We start from the raw sequence: 14,791 nt of genomic DNA, 5'->3' as shown, positions 1-14,791 counted from the left end.
GATGGTTAATCAGGCAATATCACTGCAGGAGTGAATTATGTGCCACTGGTATTAGCACCTGTACCTTTGTACCCAAGCTTTGAATAAGAAATGCCAAGCAGTGTGCCCTTATGTTTGTCTTCTGACTGTAAGCACAAGATAGGCATTTGCAGGAACAGTTTCTGCTTTGAACCTGCTGTTCAATGCTCAGGTAAAAAGATTCAAGTGCAAATTTTGCCAGTATAGGTGTGATTTTTTTTTTTACTTTTCTTTAAACAGAAGATGGACTATGTGACTGGTACTCATATTGGGGGAAGGGAGTGGGAAGATCGTTGTGAATGTGTCTGCTGTTGTAGTCCATGATTCAAAGATAAACAAGCTTGTGCTCAATGTACTCATCCTGGCTCTGAAAGTAGAGTACTCATATAGCTGTGGCTCTGCACCTGGGTAGAAACATGATCTTACTAACACATGAGACTGGCTCACAGTAGAAGGAGGAAGGCTAGATGAACATCTAGCCCAGTAACTTCATTTTCATCCTAGGTGCTGCTGATCAGCAGCAGGTATTTATGTAAGAATACAAAAAAGGAGAGTAAAGGAGAGATTCTTGCCAGGATCTGGTGAAAAGCTACACTACTTCTGCTGTTTAAACCACTCTTCATGCATAGGACTGCACTGTTCTGTTGCACAAATATGGTTATTATAACTTATTTCTGCTGACTGCTTATTTGTCATTTCTTTGTCTTCCAAGTTTTGCTTGCATTGTGTTTAGCACAACAGGGACATGTTTGCCATCAGGATCTGATGAAAATTTAATTGTCTTTTGGAATAGCTCTGTATTCTATTTCTTTACTAAGTGTACTGTTGTTTCTTTCTCCTCTGTTGCTAGTCCAGCTGGGATCCAGGAATACACATTGGGTTCTTTTCAACAGAGAAGAGACAAATGAATTTTCTGCTACAGGAATCCAAATTATTGATGCAGAAAAGTAATTTAAATACTGTCCCTATCTCCATTGTGGAGCACGAGTGGTTAGTGCAAACACAAATATGTCAGTTTCGTTCTTCTCATTAAAAATCCTGTTCTTTAGAATACAACTGGGTGGAGCAGAAGGTAGGAGTTTTCCAGAAGGTGATAGATCGAAACTTGGGATAGATGAAACTTGTGCACTTAGAATCATGGAATGTTTTGAGTTGGAAGGGACCTTAAAGATCATCTAGTTTCAACCTCCCTGCCATGGGCAGGGACACCTTCCACTGGACCAGGTCACTCAAAGCCCCATAAAACCTGACCTTGAACGCTTCCAATAATGGGACATTCACAACTTCTCTGGGCAACCTGTTCCAGGGCCCCACTATCTTTATTGTAAAGAATTTCTTCTTTAAGTCCAACCTAAATGTACCCTCTTTCAGTTTAAAAATGTTGCCCCTTGTCCTGTCACTACAGACCCTGGTAAAAAGGCTCCATCTTCCTCATAAGCCCCTTTTATATATTGAAAGTCTGGAATAAGGTCTTCTCAGAGCCTTCTCTTCTCCAAGCTGAACCCCAACTCTGTCAGCCTTTCTTCATAAGAGAGGTATTCCATTCCACTGATCATTTTTCTGGCCCTCCTTTTGACCTGCTGTAACAGTTCTATGTCTTTATTGTGCTGGGGGGCCCAGAACCAGATGCAGTACGCTAGGTGGGGTCTCACCAGAGAATAGTAGAGGGGCAGAATCACCTCCCTCGACTGACTGTTCCTGATGTTGAAGCGGAACTTCCTGTGCTCCAGTTTGTGCCCGATACCCCATGTCCTGTCGCTGGGCACCACTGAAAAGAGCCTGGCCCCACCCTCTTGACACCCACCCTTTAGACATTTATAAGCATTGATAAGGTCCCCTCTCAGTCTTCTCTCCTCCAGGGTAAAGAGCCCCAAGTCTCTCAGCCCTTCCTCGTAGGAGAGGTGTTCCTGTCCCCTAATTATTTGGCATAAAAATCTTCGAAAAGAGCCACCCAAACAAGTGAGCACCCACTCCTGCTCTGATCTGTTTTAACCACCAGCTTCATTGTGTGTACCCACAGTGATTTTTGCACTTACTTGGAGCTTGTAATCTCTATGACAACAATAGAAATAATGTGTGACAGAGTTTGTGCTGGGCACGCTGCCTAGCCTATCTAGGGGTTGGTGAACCTGCCTTATAATGAATGTATTTCTTCCTTCAGGAAGGACAAAGATGTCTGTGATGTGTGACCTGTATTTGTGCACTGACAGAGATGCATCTCATTACAGTATTCTGAGGATGACTCATCTTAAAAAGAAGTGATTCATGCTACTTTAGAAGCAACTTCTACTCAACTTCCCATGCATTTTCAGAAAACTAACATCCTCCCCATCATGTAGATGTGTGAAAGTATAGGTGCATGCTGATATCATAGCTCCTTCCTGAGCCAGAGCAATAAGTGATTATTCATCCTGTTTGAAGGCTCTCCACCTCTGTTCTCCTATTGGCAGGAGGCATCTGATACTTCCAGAATGGACTGTCATATGGAAAAGACACTCAGTATATCTCCCATTGTTCTTGGTAGCAGCAAGGTCCTGGTTTAAATGCTGTTCTAGTTTTGGACTTTGCTCTTCAAAAAGAATGTAAGATGGAATAGAGATTGACAGGAGATCTTCAAAAACATCCCAGGAGCCTGAAAGAACTGAGCAAGAGCAAGAGAATAGACTGTTCTTTGTTGGTTTGGGTTTGCAGGCTGCAATTACACTAACAGAAATTTCACTTGACTATTACACACATCTGTTGGGAGGGATGGCTCTAGAGATACCAAGTTCTTCACAGTTCAACCTTATTTTTGTGGACTTCTCTGTCTAATTTTTGATGCAGTCAGTAAGATGATAAATCTATTCACCTCCAAGACGTCCTCTCAAGGATGTGATGTTTTGACCTTCTTCGGTTTCCCAGAACCTCCATGATAGCTGGTCTTCTGTAAATATGTTAGATGTTATTCAGACAAGACACATGTGGGGCAAATACTGTTCTTCAGCACTTCTCAGCCAAAGATCCCAAAGCAAAAAAAAAAAAAGGAAAGGGAAGAACTTGGAGATGGAGTGAATTGCCCAGCATGATCCACAAAGCTATAAATGGAAGCAGGAACTGATTTTAGTTGCTAAATTGTAGCCTTGCCCATTAGACTTTCATGTAGTGTAGTCTGAGGATGGGCTGCAGTACAAAAGAGGGAGCAAGACAAATTGACCACCTAGATGTAGCGATCAACCTGTTCCCAGGGAGAGTCTTACCAATATGTATAAATACCTGACTGGGGGGAGGGGGAGGCTAAAGAAGATGGAGCCAGACTCTTCTCAGAGGTATCCAGTGACAGGACAGGAGGCAATGGGCACAAAATGAAATATGGAAATACAGAAAATTCTGTGTAAAAAACTTTTTTTACCCTAAGGTGGATCGAACATGGGAACAGGCTGCATAGAGAGATTGTGGTCTCCATCTTTGGAGATACTCGAAACGTGATTGGATGCAGTCCTGGGCAACCTGCTTTAGCTGACCCTGTTTTGTGCAGGGGGGAGTCAACTACATGATCTCTAGAGGTCTCTTCCCACCTCAATTATCCTTTGATTCGGTGAAGTGTTTTGGGCACTGTTTTTGCAAATGCAGGTATTATGGGCATCTTAATTCTCTCTGCCTTTCCCATATATATTTCTGCATTTATTAGATTTTTGTGGTCATCCAGGTATGGTAGATGGTTATATTTATTCTGATGAATTTTCCAACCCTTTGTACCAACAAGTTGGTTATATTTATTCTGATGAATTTTCCGACCCTTTGTACCAACAAGTTCCTTTTGATGGTCTGTTGTTGTGACTATGAAACAGTCTTTTGAGGCCTTGGAATATATGACATGAAATGGGTGCTTTTAGTTGCCTGTTTCACCACAAGGATGTTGCTAAGCAGGAACAAATATCTTGTGCTTGGTAAATTAGAAATTGTAAAAAGGCTGTGCATGGTGGCCTTGCCCTGATCTCTCTCTCTCTTTGTCAGTAATACTGATTGAAAGTGATGAATGGCATATGCATCTGAGCATAAGGAGGAAGCTGTTTGTGAAAAATGACATTTCTCTCTTCCATGAATCAGTGCGCACTGTCCTAGTACTCAGCGGTAACAGATATCAGCCTTCACAGTCTCGAATGCAATTCCAGGTTGGCTGCTTGTGATAATTTCCCTCCAGCTGACAGCTTTTAGGACAGATAATATCATCAATACGTGAAAGAGCTGAAACTTTTGTCATCTTCATATCCAAGGTAGTCGAATCTGTTAGGGTCAATCCAGCCAGGTGACCAGAATGACATGTCTTATTTATCAGAGATGGTTTCCAGAAGGCTGTCAGCTTCAGCTGGTGCTACAGGAACAGTTTGGAAATGGGGTTTTCTTTTTGTCAGTGATCAACTTGAGGGGCCACCATGTTGGCTGGAAGGCAGCACACTCGCAAAGTGCTAAGCGCATGAGCAAGGGGGGCACTAGTTAATCCCAGGATGGAACTGCAGCATGTGACGTTGTTGAGTCCTTGAATAACCACATTTTCCACTCCTCTGCTTTGCCCTGTTTAAGTAATTGATTGGACTCAGTGTTATTTTGCAAGCATGGTGAAAGGTGCCTTTTATCTGACATTGCCTTTACTGTGGGAGGGGAAGTAAACTGAGGTCATTGAGCCATTTGATCTGCATGACAGTGCCTACTACTGAAGAAGACTCCACAGCCTGTGAAACAGGGGCACACATCCAAATTATTTTTCTAGGTCTAGGAAGTATTTAACATCTCGTTATTGACTTGCATTCCTATCAGTCTTCTGGTTTGAAATGCCTTGTACTCATGGTTTCACTATAAATTATACAAAAGCCTTTTAATAACTGGAAACTGAAACTGTTAGCTCACAATTCCCCATTACAGATCTTAATCTATAACAGCAGATTGACAGTAAATGAAATTAATCTCTTGTATGTGTCCAATTCTGAGCAAAAGTCCATTGTGATCGATTGAAATATTTCTATTGATTTCAGTACACTTTGGATCACACCCTTTAAACTGTAGCACACCAACGTAAATGCCAGGGACTCATTCGGGCATTTATCTAGTAGAAGTAAAAGAAAACAAAACATATAGTCTTATTATAAATCACACCTGAAAGGATAAAGTTATTTGTTACTGATGTTGAAAGAACTGATCTGCATTTGCTCAAGATTTTGTATGTAAAAGATAAAATACATCCATGCCCGTGGAAAAGAGTTGCTGACCTGAAAAATGCTAATGAAAAATTATGTCTATGAAAATACTATGAAGGTTGCATGTATACTGCATGGTAAACAACTTCCTCCAAATGATTTTGGAGGGTCTAGATGGGAAGTAAAATATTTTTAATTCTTGCTAAGACCCACAACTTACCACACATAAGGCAAAAGGGAGACAAGGTGGAGAGTTAACAGCCCATGCTACAACCTGCTAAATCCTTCAGCCTATGCTGTATGTGAATCCTGCACATAAATTTAGAAGAAGGGAAGGAAAAGATGGGGAGCTAAAGCTAGATAAATCCCAAAGGTCTCAAACAAAGGTGGACTCACTGTGAAATGTAAGAGTTATAAAATTCAGTTGTGATACGTAGAAGCCTGTGTAGGTCTAAAGAAACCAATGTCAAAATCTTTATCACAGACAGCAAGATTAATAGGAGCGAGGATTTCTGAGAATTGCACAAGTTTGATTTCCACTGAAATTAGAAGCAGTTGAATTTTTATGGCTAAACATTGTATTTGGCATCAGTAAAAACTCACTAACAGAAATACAGTTTTGAGGAGATCAAACCTATTCAGAAATCCAAGTAAAACCTGTGGAAAAAGTAGGCAAAAAGCTTGGGGAAGTATTTTATTAAATATCTAAAACTTTTCAGTCCCTACAAAATGAATTTTTTTGTTTTCAAAATATTTGCATTTGACAGTCTCAAAATTTTTCAGACTTTTACTTCTAAAATATTATTGTTCATTAAAAATTATCTTTGTATAAAACAAAAAATTCAGATAATTAAGTAACCCATAAGTATAAAAAATACTACCTGGGCGCAGGGGGGGTGCAAACAAAGCATGCTGTTAAAAAGATTTTTTTTTTTCACTTTTGCCAAGAAATGCCATTTTTGTTTGTTTGTTTCAGAAGGACCTACACTACATTAAATGCAGCTTTGAGTTAACCACTGGCTGACCTGAAATATTCGGGTACACATAGAATTTCTCTGAAGACCTCCTAAGACTGCCAATAATTTCCCTTGCACAATTTTTCCTTACCATATCAGATATTGTCAAGTACAAAACCCTTGCAAAGAAAATATTCTGGGGCTAATGCGAAGTCCTTTGAAGTCAGTGGGAGTCTTTTCATTGACTTCAAAGGGCTTTAGATCAGGCCCTATTATAACAGTTTAAATAATGCAGTATCAGCACAGCGAGTTGGGGCTCGGCACATGGATGTTATGAAATCTGAAGTATTGAGTGGTTCTACACAAGATTGGAAGAACAAACCTTGGATCCAATTAATTTAAATAACTAAATTATTAAAGTTGTTAACCGTGGAGTTAATATTCTTGATTGGGCTGTTAACTTTGATGGTACAAGTTTAGGAGGTGAAGAAAAGATTTCATTTTTGAGTACCCATAGTTTCCATACTGCTGCTAATATTCTTAGAGAAAAAATAGGTTTAGAAAAAAAGTTGGGCAGTTTAGGCCAGAATTTTACACATTTTTCTTATTCATTCTACTTGCAATTCATTTTAGCCCTGACACTCAGACTAATCAGTAGTTTCATGGGACATTCGTGGAAGTTGATCCTGTACATGAATATGAATAGAAGTGTTATACCATGGAAATTAACACTTTTGTGTTATACTTTTACATTGATCTTTTTAATAAAGTCTTTCAAATGTCTGTGTTTAGTTTTCCTCCATCACTTTATATTTTTCTTCTGTGCTTCTCATATTGTTAATATTAACTTGGTTTATTTTTAGCTTTGTTTTCACTATTACATTTCAGAAAGTGCTGTGCTATTTTCCCTTTGTATCAAATCAACACAAATTCCATCGACTCATAAAGGAGCTGTGATTAAATAATAACTGAGAGTCTCATGAAGTATTCATTAGTTCTCTGTATGTCAGAGCTACACTATGGTGCTCCCACAGATGGTAGTTGAGAGGCACAGAAGGCAGGTAACCTGCACACCACTATCAAATTTACTGGGCACAGAGAGAGCGGAACCACAGTTCCTTGACACCTAAACTACACCCTGATTCAGCAAAGTATTTGAACCTATGTTTAATCTTGTGTGTATACATATGAATTGATGTGTAGCGCAAACAATTTCTCTGGTGGATATGGAATAAACATAGGCTTTAATGCAAGCATGTATGTTAAGTTCATTTATTGAATTCATTTTCCATAGTGACCTATATCCTGTATAAACATTTCTCAACTTTTCTTTTTGGAAGCTCTTTTATGTATTCCTATTTTTTTACTTTTTTCAGTCTTCTTTTACTATCAGAATAGAAATGATAACAGAGATAAATGCTGTCTGGTTGATTTGTACATGTTTCCAGAGTTTGATAAAGAAAGCCTGACCTTTATTCTAAGTTATGCAGGGAGATTCTCTCAGCTTAAACTGTAATAAAATTTTCAACCCCTCATGACTCTTTTTATTACCTTTCATGCTCTTTTGGGAGTCAGGTCCGTGTGCTTCACAAACTCTTATGCACTCTAGATGCCTCACTGGAAATCACACAGTTTGACTCTCTGCTGAGAATGTTTTGGATCACTGTCCCTCAGTGTATCCCGTCTTGGCTGGATCGACATTGATTTCCCCTGAATCTACCCACTTCCCAGGGGAAGCGTGCCCTCACTTGCAGTGGGCTTCTGTACATTTCTGTGGCCACTGGCCTGAGCCAGCTACACCTGCCAGTGGCACTTCATGAGCCAATGCTGACTTGCTAGAGAGAGGACACAAAGAAATACATGTTTTATTTCCAGGTTGATGATCCTGATGCTGCTTTATCGAATGAATAACTGAATCCACATTTATCAATGCGTAATTTAATTTCACTGTGCACGTTACCTCCTGAAATGCCAGAGCTGTGTCGTTGTCTGAAAGATAGAAGCACCTGGGTGCATATAGCCCTAATATAGAGCCCCACTGACCACATACATGTGAATTTGTCTTGGATTTGACTTGTATATTTGTAATTCAAGCTAGTTGATATATCTTTACCTTTTTTTCTCTGAGAAATACCAGGATTATTTATGAAATAGTTAGGATGATCTAACTTGTATATTATTTTAGAAAATACTCCCATGGCTCCTATTACTCCCCCAGGTGAAAAAAAAAGACCCCCACCCTCCCCCAGACAAAACCAGAAACTCAAACTCTGAGAAATAGAAGGCTTTTAGTTTGGACCATGTTTTTTTCTAGATATTTTCCAATATTACTTTCCTTTCTTCCCTTTTGCAGGTGCATTCAGCTTTTGCATTAAGTAATAGAAAACATCTTCCCCACACCCTGATTTTCCATTGTAAATAACTGATAATTTCAGTCAACTCTTATCAGTTGTAAATGAGGGAATAATACTTGGCTCATGTAAATTCCTCTTTCATTTTTCTGTTTACCTTCTCTGCATTCCCTTGGGTTTGAGATTTTTTCTTTCTTCTTTTTTTCAAATAAGCAACTGTCAGTCCTTCCTTCTCTTTTCCCACCCATCCTCCTCCTTTTTTTAACTTTCCTGATTTCATTACTGCTCCCTTCCACCTCATCTCCTCTAAATCCACAATCTCATTTCAGTAATGGCTAGTATGCTGCTTTCATTCTCTGCCCGTGTATCACAACGGAATCAATTCATCAGATTTCTTGATCGAAGACTCTTCCTTCTCTACAAAAACTTTGGCTTGAAAATGATACTATGCTGTATCAGCTTTAGTTTTCAGATCCTGGCACTGTGACAACTGGTGGCACATTGGTCTTATTCAGTATTTCAGTCCAAAGAAAGTAATCTTCTTTGCAAATACTGTGTGCAGGTATCAGAAATATTCCCTGTAATAGTTTTTGCAAAAAACTTAAGTGCAAGTTTATCCACATCAAATGTTCAGAAAACAATAGGTTAAGTACTTCAAATGGTAAAAATATGTAAATTTTGGAGACATTTTACAAAAGATGATTGCTATGCTTCCTGTCAGCTTTTTGGACAGTAACACCCAAGGACTCTATTGTCTCTCTATTCAGATTTTCAGAGCAGGGTGGGGCTTTTTTTGGTGGCAATGGGGTGATTATTTTTTAAATCCTGTCACCAGCATACAAAACAAACTCTACTGATAAAACAAAAGATGTTCAACTAATCACATGAATACAGGAGCCAGGCTAAGACAAGGATGAATACCTTGATGAAATGAGGACTAATCATAGCTGTTAATTTTCCCCTGGAATCAGTTCTGAAATTGTGAGAGGTAAATAGATAAATAACAAAGAAAACTATAAAGCAGCACATTAAAAGATTCCATGCATTTGTCGGTGGAGCTTAACAACATTAGCCTTTATGTCAGCAGAAGTCTGTCATATAGCAGTTTAATCACATCTGTAACAATGAAAACATCAGTCTTCTCCTGTGTTCCACGTGTGATTACTGTGTTCCACAAGTGATCTCACAGATGACTCAAACTTCTCAGAAATAACCAAGGTCCAGCTATTCCTTTCAGCTGAAGTCTGTGAGATGATGAACAAGAAACCACGTATTCATTAGTTCCCATTACCATTAACCTCTGCAGCCCCTTTACAACTGCTAACCACTACACTTTATGAAAGGGGGCATTTTCTGTCCAACATGTGGGTCAGAACAGAGCTGCCTGTGAAGCTCAGGCTTTCCATCCAACACATCACACATGATGGTGATTTTTAGTTATGGTGTGGGTTCATCCAACAACCGTATGCATGCTGTCAAGGTGAACAAGGGCAAGAGTAACTGCATTTTACTGTGCAAGCTGGGGAAGTCTTCAAGAGGCAGAAAATTCTTGCCAAGCTCTGTACAACATTATGCTCACTCTGCCATTGGACAACCATCCCAGTGCAATCAAGGCTATCGGACTGCTTTGTCTTCCTGTCTCTGGCAGTATTTAGACTAGCAGAGCTCTCTCTACAGCTTGTTAAGGTTTATGTACATCAGATGGGTTTAGGATTAGGTCTTTGTAGAGCTGGGCTGTGTGGATGTGAGTTCTGCATTCCTTGTAGAAATTTCCTTTTTGGCTTGCATGCATCCTCCCAGCAAAGTTTCTGGTCTTCTCTGGTGTGTCCTTTTTTTTCCCCTGGTGGTGGCCCAGAGGCTTTTTTTGTCCATGTTTCTTTTTCTGTGGTCTTCTGCTTTGACCTTATCTACTCAGTTTTGAGCAAGTGACCCATGTCTGACAGTACTGGCACAGGCCCTATTTTAAACTGCCTTTATTCTTCATAATGCATAGGGTTTAATTAGCCTTTACCACAGATCAAACCTGGATATGTTAGCAGAGGGTCATGATCAAAAGGCGGGTGAAGAAGTCTATGACTGACAGAACAATCTCCCATGACAACGTTTAGTCTTACATGACTGGTTGCCCTCATGATACTGTATTTAGAGCCCAGATTAAGCATTGCATAGCTCATTAGGAACTGGAAGCTGAGCATGTTCTGAAAGAACACTGACATTTAGGAGCTAATGACCTCCATCTACTCCCTTTTCCCTCACTTTACACCAACAACAGATTCTCCCATAGTATTCTTGCACCAAGTCAAGCTTCTAGATCTGGAAAACCCATACTATTTTAAAGTTCTACTAATTGTCTTTTGTTATCCTTGTAAAATGTGATAAAAGTCAGTCTCAGAAAAGTGCTTGAGGTAAAAAGTGAGCTCATTTGATTATAATAATAGTAATACCTGATTGATATTATATCATCTGTGCAAAACACCCTATCCCATACTCTGGTGAGAAAAAAAAATTTGCCTTATATCTCCTCAAACAGGATCATTCTCCCTCTCTCCCCCAGGGGAAGGGAGCAGCCTCGCAAGAACCAAGTGCTTAGGGGATCAACATAATAAATAAAAATAATATATTTATTCTGTACAAGAAATTAGGGAACTGATATGTGTTCAGGAGGTCTCAGGACACAGGAATCTCCTTACTGCGACTTTCTTTCTGAGAGGAGTAAGTGAGAACAATGTGACAAAACATTAGTTTGAAATCTGGGAAAGATTATTGCCTGTAGTTTTTTTGAGGGAGGTGCTCTTTGAACTCTCCAAAACTATCCAGTGTGGCTATATGGAGAGAAATATATACAGAGAAATTAAAAAGTGGAAAGCATAGATATGAATAGCTGTACTAGTTCAGCTTATAGTTCCCGTCTAGTCCCATTTTCTGTCTCCAGTGAAGTATATATGATTATTCCCTGCTCTTGGACCACTCGCCAAGCAGGGCATTTCTTGATATTTTTTGTTTGTTCGTCTCCCCTTGAACTCCTGCAAACCTCTTTCATCTACAAGGTCCTTTGGAAGGGTGTTGAACAGGTAGTTCTACCTGTTTCCTGAAGAACCACCTCCTTTAATTTGTGCTGCAGGTGGCTTTTGCTATCCTTATTTTATTTCTCTTGAAGCTTGTAATAGAAGAGAGTGAATAGTCAATCCCTCTCTAACCTCTGTGCGTCGTTACGGAATCACAAAATCACAGAAAGGTAGGGGTTGGAAGGGACCTCTGGAGATCGTCTAGTCCAACCCCCCCGCTGAAACAGGTTCACCTAGAGCAGCTCACACAGGACTACGTTCCAGCGGGTTTTGAATATCTCTAGCGAAGGAGACACCACCACCTCCCTGGGCAGCCTGTTCCAGTGCTCTGTCACCCTCAAAGTAAAGAAGTTTTTGCTCATGTTGAGGTGGAACTTCCTGTGCTCTAGTTTGTGCCTGTTGCCTGTTGTCCTGTCACTGGGCACCACTGAAAAGAGTCTGGCCCCATCCACTTGACACCAGCCCTTTAGATATTTATAAGTGTTGATAAGGTCCCCTCTCAGCCTTCTCTTCTCCAGGCTAAAAAGACCCAGAACTCTTAGCCTATCCTCATAGGAGAGATGCTCCAGTCCCCTAATCATCTTAGTATGCTTCCACTGAACTCTCTCCAGTAGTTCCTTGTCTGTCTTGAGCTGGGGGGCCCAGAACTGGAAACAGTATTCCAGATGCCACCTCACCAGAACCTCCCTTGACCTGCGGTCCACACTCTTCTTAATGCACCCCAGGATATCATTGACCTTCTTGGCCACAAGGGCACAATGCTCAACTTGTTGTCTACCACTACTCCCAGGTCCTTCTCCACAGGGCTACTCTCCAGCAGGTTGACCCCCAGCCTGTACTGATGCATGGGGCTATTCCTCCCCAAATGCAGGACCCTACATTTGTCCTTGTTGAACCTCATTAGGTTCCTCTCTGCCCAGATCTCCAGCCTGTCCAGGTCTCGGTGAACGGCAGCACAGCCTTCTGGTGTGTCAGCCACTCCTCCCAGTTTAGTATCGTCGGCAAATTTGCTGAGGGTGCAGCCTGTCCCTTCATCCAGGTTTTTGAATGAATACATTGAATAAGACCAGACCCAGTACTGACCCCTGGGGAACACCACTAGTTACAGGCCTCCAGCTGGACTCAGCACCACTGATCACAACCCTCTGAGCTCTGTCCTTCAGCCAGTTCTCAATCCACCTCACTGTCCACTTGTCTATCCCACACTTCCTAAGCTTGCCTATGAGGATGTGATGGGAGACAGTGCCAAAAGCCTTGCTGAAGTCGAGGTAGACAACATCCACTGCTTTCCCCTCATCCACCAAGCTACTCATGCCATCACAGAAGGCTATCAGGTTGGTCAGGCATGATTTCCCTTTGATAAAACCACGGTGGCTACTCTTGGTAGTCTTCTTTTCCTCCACCTGTTTAGAGATGAGTTGTTCCATCGCTTTTCCAGGGATGGAGGTGAGGCTGACTGGTCTGTAGTTACCCGGACACTTCTTCTTGCCCTTTTTGAAGACTGGAATGACATTTGCTTTCCTCCAGTCCACAGGCACTTCTCCTGTCCTCCATGACCTGTCAAAGATGATGGAGAGCGGCTCAGCGATAACACCTGCCAGCTCCCTCAGCACTTGTGGGTGCATCCCATTGGGGCCCATGGATTTGTGAGTGTGCAGTCCGGCTAAGAGATCCCTAACCCAACCCTCCTCGACCAAGGGGCAGTCTTCCTTGCTCCAGACTTCCTCTCCTACCTCCAGGGTCTGGGATTCCTGAGGACCAGCCTTAGCAGTAAACACTGAGGCAAAGAAGGCATTCAGTAACTTGCCTTCTCCATATCCTCCATCACCAGGGCACCTGTCTCGTTCAGCAGGGGGCCCTGTTTTCCCTGGTCTTCCTTTTGCTACTGATGAAGCCCTTCTTATCGTCGTTGACATCCCTAGCCAGACTTAATTCCAAATGGACCTTAGAGTTCCTTGTTGCATCCCAGCATACTCTTGATGACATTCCTATATTCCTCCCAAGTGGCTAGTCCCTTTTTCCACACACTGTAAACTTCTTTCTTTCCTTTCAGAGTTTTTCCAGAAGCTCCTTGCTCACCCAAGCAGGCCTTCTGCCTCCTTTGCTCAATTTCTTCCTCATAGGGATGCACCGAGCTTGAGCTTGGAGGAAGTGCTGCTTGAATAGCAACCAGCTCTCTTGGTCCCCCTACCTTCTAGAAGCTGCTAAAGTTAGCTCTCTTGAAGTCCAGGGTTGCAATCCTCCTGATTGCCCTGCCTCTTCCACACAGGATCCTGAACTCCACCATCTCGTGGTCACTGCAGCCAAGGCTGCCCCCAACCTTCACATCACCAACCAGGCCTTCTTTGTTTGTTAGTACAAGGCTCAGCAGTGCACCTCTCCTCATTTGTTGCTTCATCACCTGAGTCAAAAAGTTATCATCAATGTTTTTCAGGAACCTCTTGGATTGTGGTGCTTGGCTGTGTTGCTTTCCCAGCAAATATCAGGGCAGTTGAAGTCCCCCATGAGGACCAGTGCCTGTGATTGTGAGGCTGCTTCCAGCTGTCTGTAGAAGGCTTCATCTACCTCATCATCCTGATCGGGTGGCCTATAGTAAACACCCACAAGAATGTTACCCTTATTAGCCTGCCCCTTGATTCTTACCCATAGGCTCTCGACTTGTTCCTCATTCCCCCTGTAGGCAGAGCTCGATACACTGCAGGTGCTTTCTTACATAAAAAGCAACTCCCTCACCTTGGTTAGTTTGCCTGTCTTTCCTAAAAAGTACGTAGCCATCCATGACAGCATTCCAATCATGCAGGCTATCCCACCATGTATCTGTAATTGCAATGAGATCACGGCCTTGCAACCGCTCACAGGTCTCCAGCTCTGCCTGTTTGTTCCCTATGCTGCACATATTGGTGTACAGGCATTTCAGAGAGGTAACTGAGCACGCAGGCTTCCCTGGAGGGGTGCACGAGGATCCACCATAGCCGTACACACCCTTGGCACAGGTGATCTTCTGGTACTCATCAGTGGAGGCAGCTAAGGAACTGTTGTTGCTGCTCTGCTTGACCTGGCTTATTCCCCAATAGGATATGATGGCATGAGTAATGCTACTTAGGACCCCTCTCCCTGAGTCCTTCAGTTTAAAGCCACCTCACCAAGTTGGCCAGCCTTTTACCAAAGATACCCTTGCCTCTTCCAGACATTTAGATTCTATCCCTTCCTAACAGGTTAAGTTCGAAGAA

The 14,791-nt window shown here is 41.8% G+C and overlaps 1 protein-coding gene across 1 annotated transcript in view; it reads right to left on the bottom strand.

Annotated features, from left to right (window-relative positions):
* LOC147415654 (uncharacterized) overlaps nucleotides 1-13,547 on the bottom strand; it is a 30,703-nt gene extending 17,156 nt beyond the window's left edge. Inside the window, 5 exon segments of the mRNA XM_086464790.1 lie at nucleotides 12,239-12,324; nucleotides 12,327-12,606; nucleotides 12,608-13,365; nucleotides 13,368-13,421; nucleotides 13,424-13,547. Coding sequence (XP_086320916.1) covers nucleotides 12,239-12,324; nucleotides 12,327-12,606; nucleotides 12,608-13,365; nucleotides 13,368-13,421; nucleotides 13,424-13,547 — 1,302 coding nt within the window.
* Between the last annotated feature and the right edge of the window lie 1,244 nt (nucleotides 13,548-14,791).

This window comes from Leptosomus discolor, chromosome 4 (genome assembly GCF_034619465.1).
Source record: "Leptosomus discolor isolate bLepDis1 chromosome 4, bLepDis1.hap2, whole genome shotgun sequence".
Lineage (NCBI taxonomy): Eukaryota > Metazoa > Chordata > Aves > Leptosomiformes > Leptosomidae > Leptosomus > Leptosomus discolor.
Note: the sequence above shows the minus strand (reverse complement) of the source record. Positions and strands in the feature narration are given on the sequence as shown.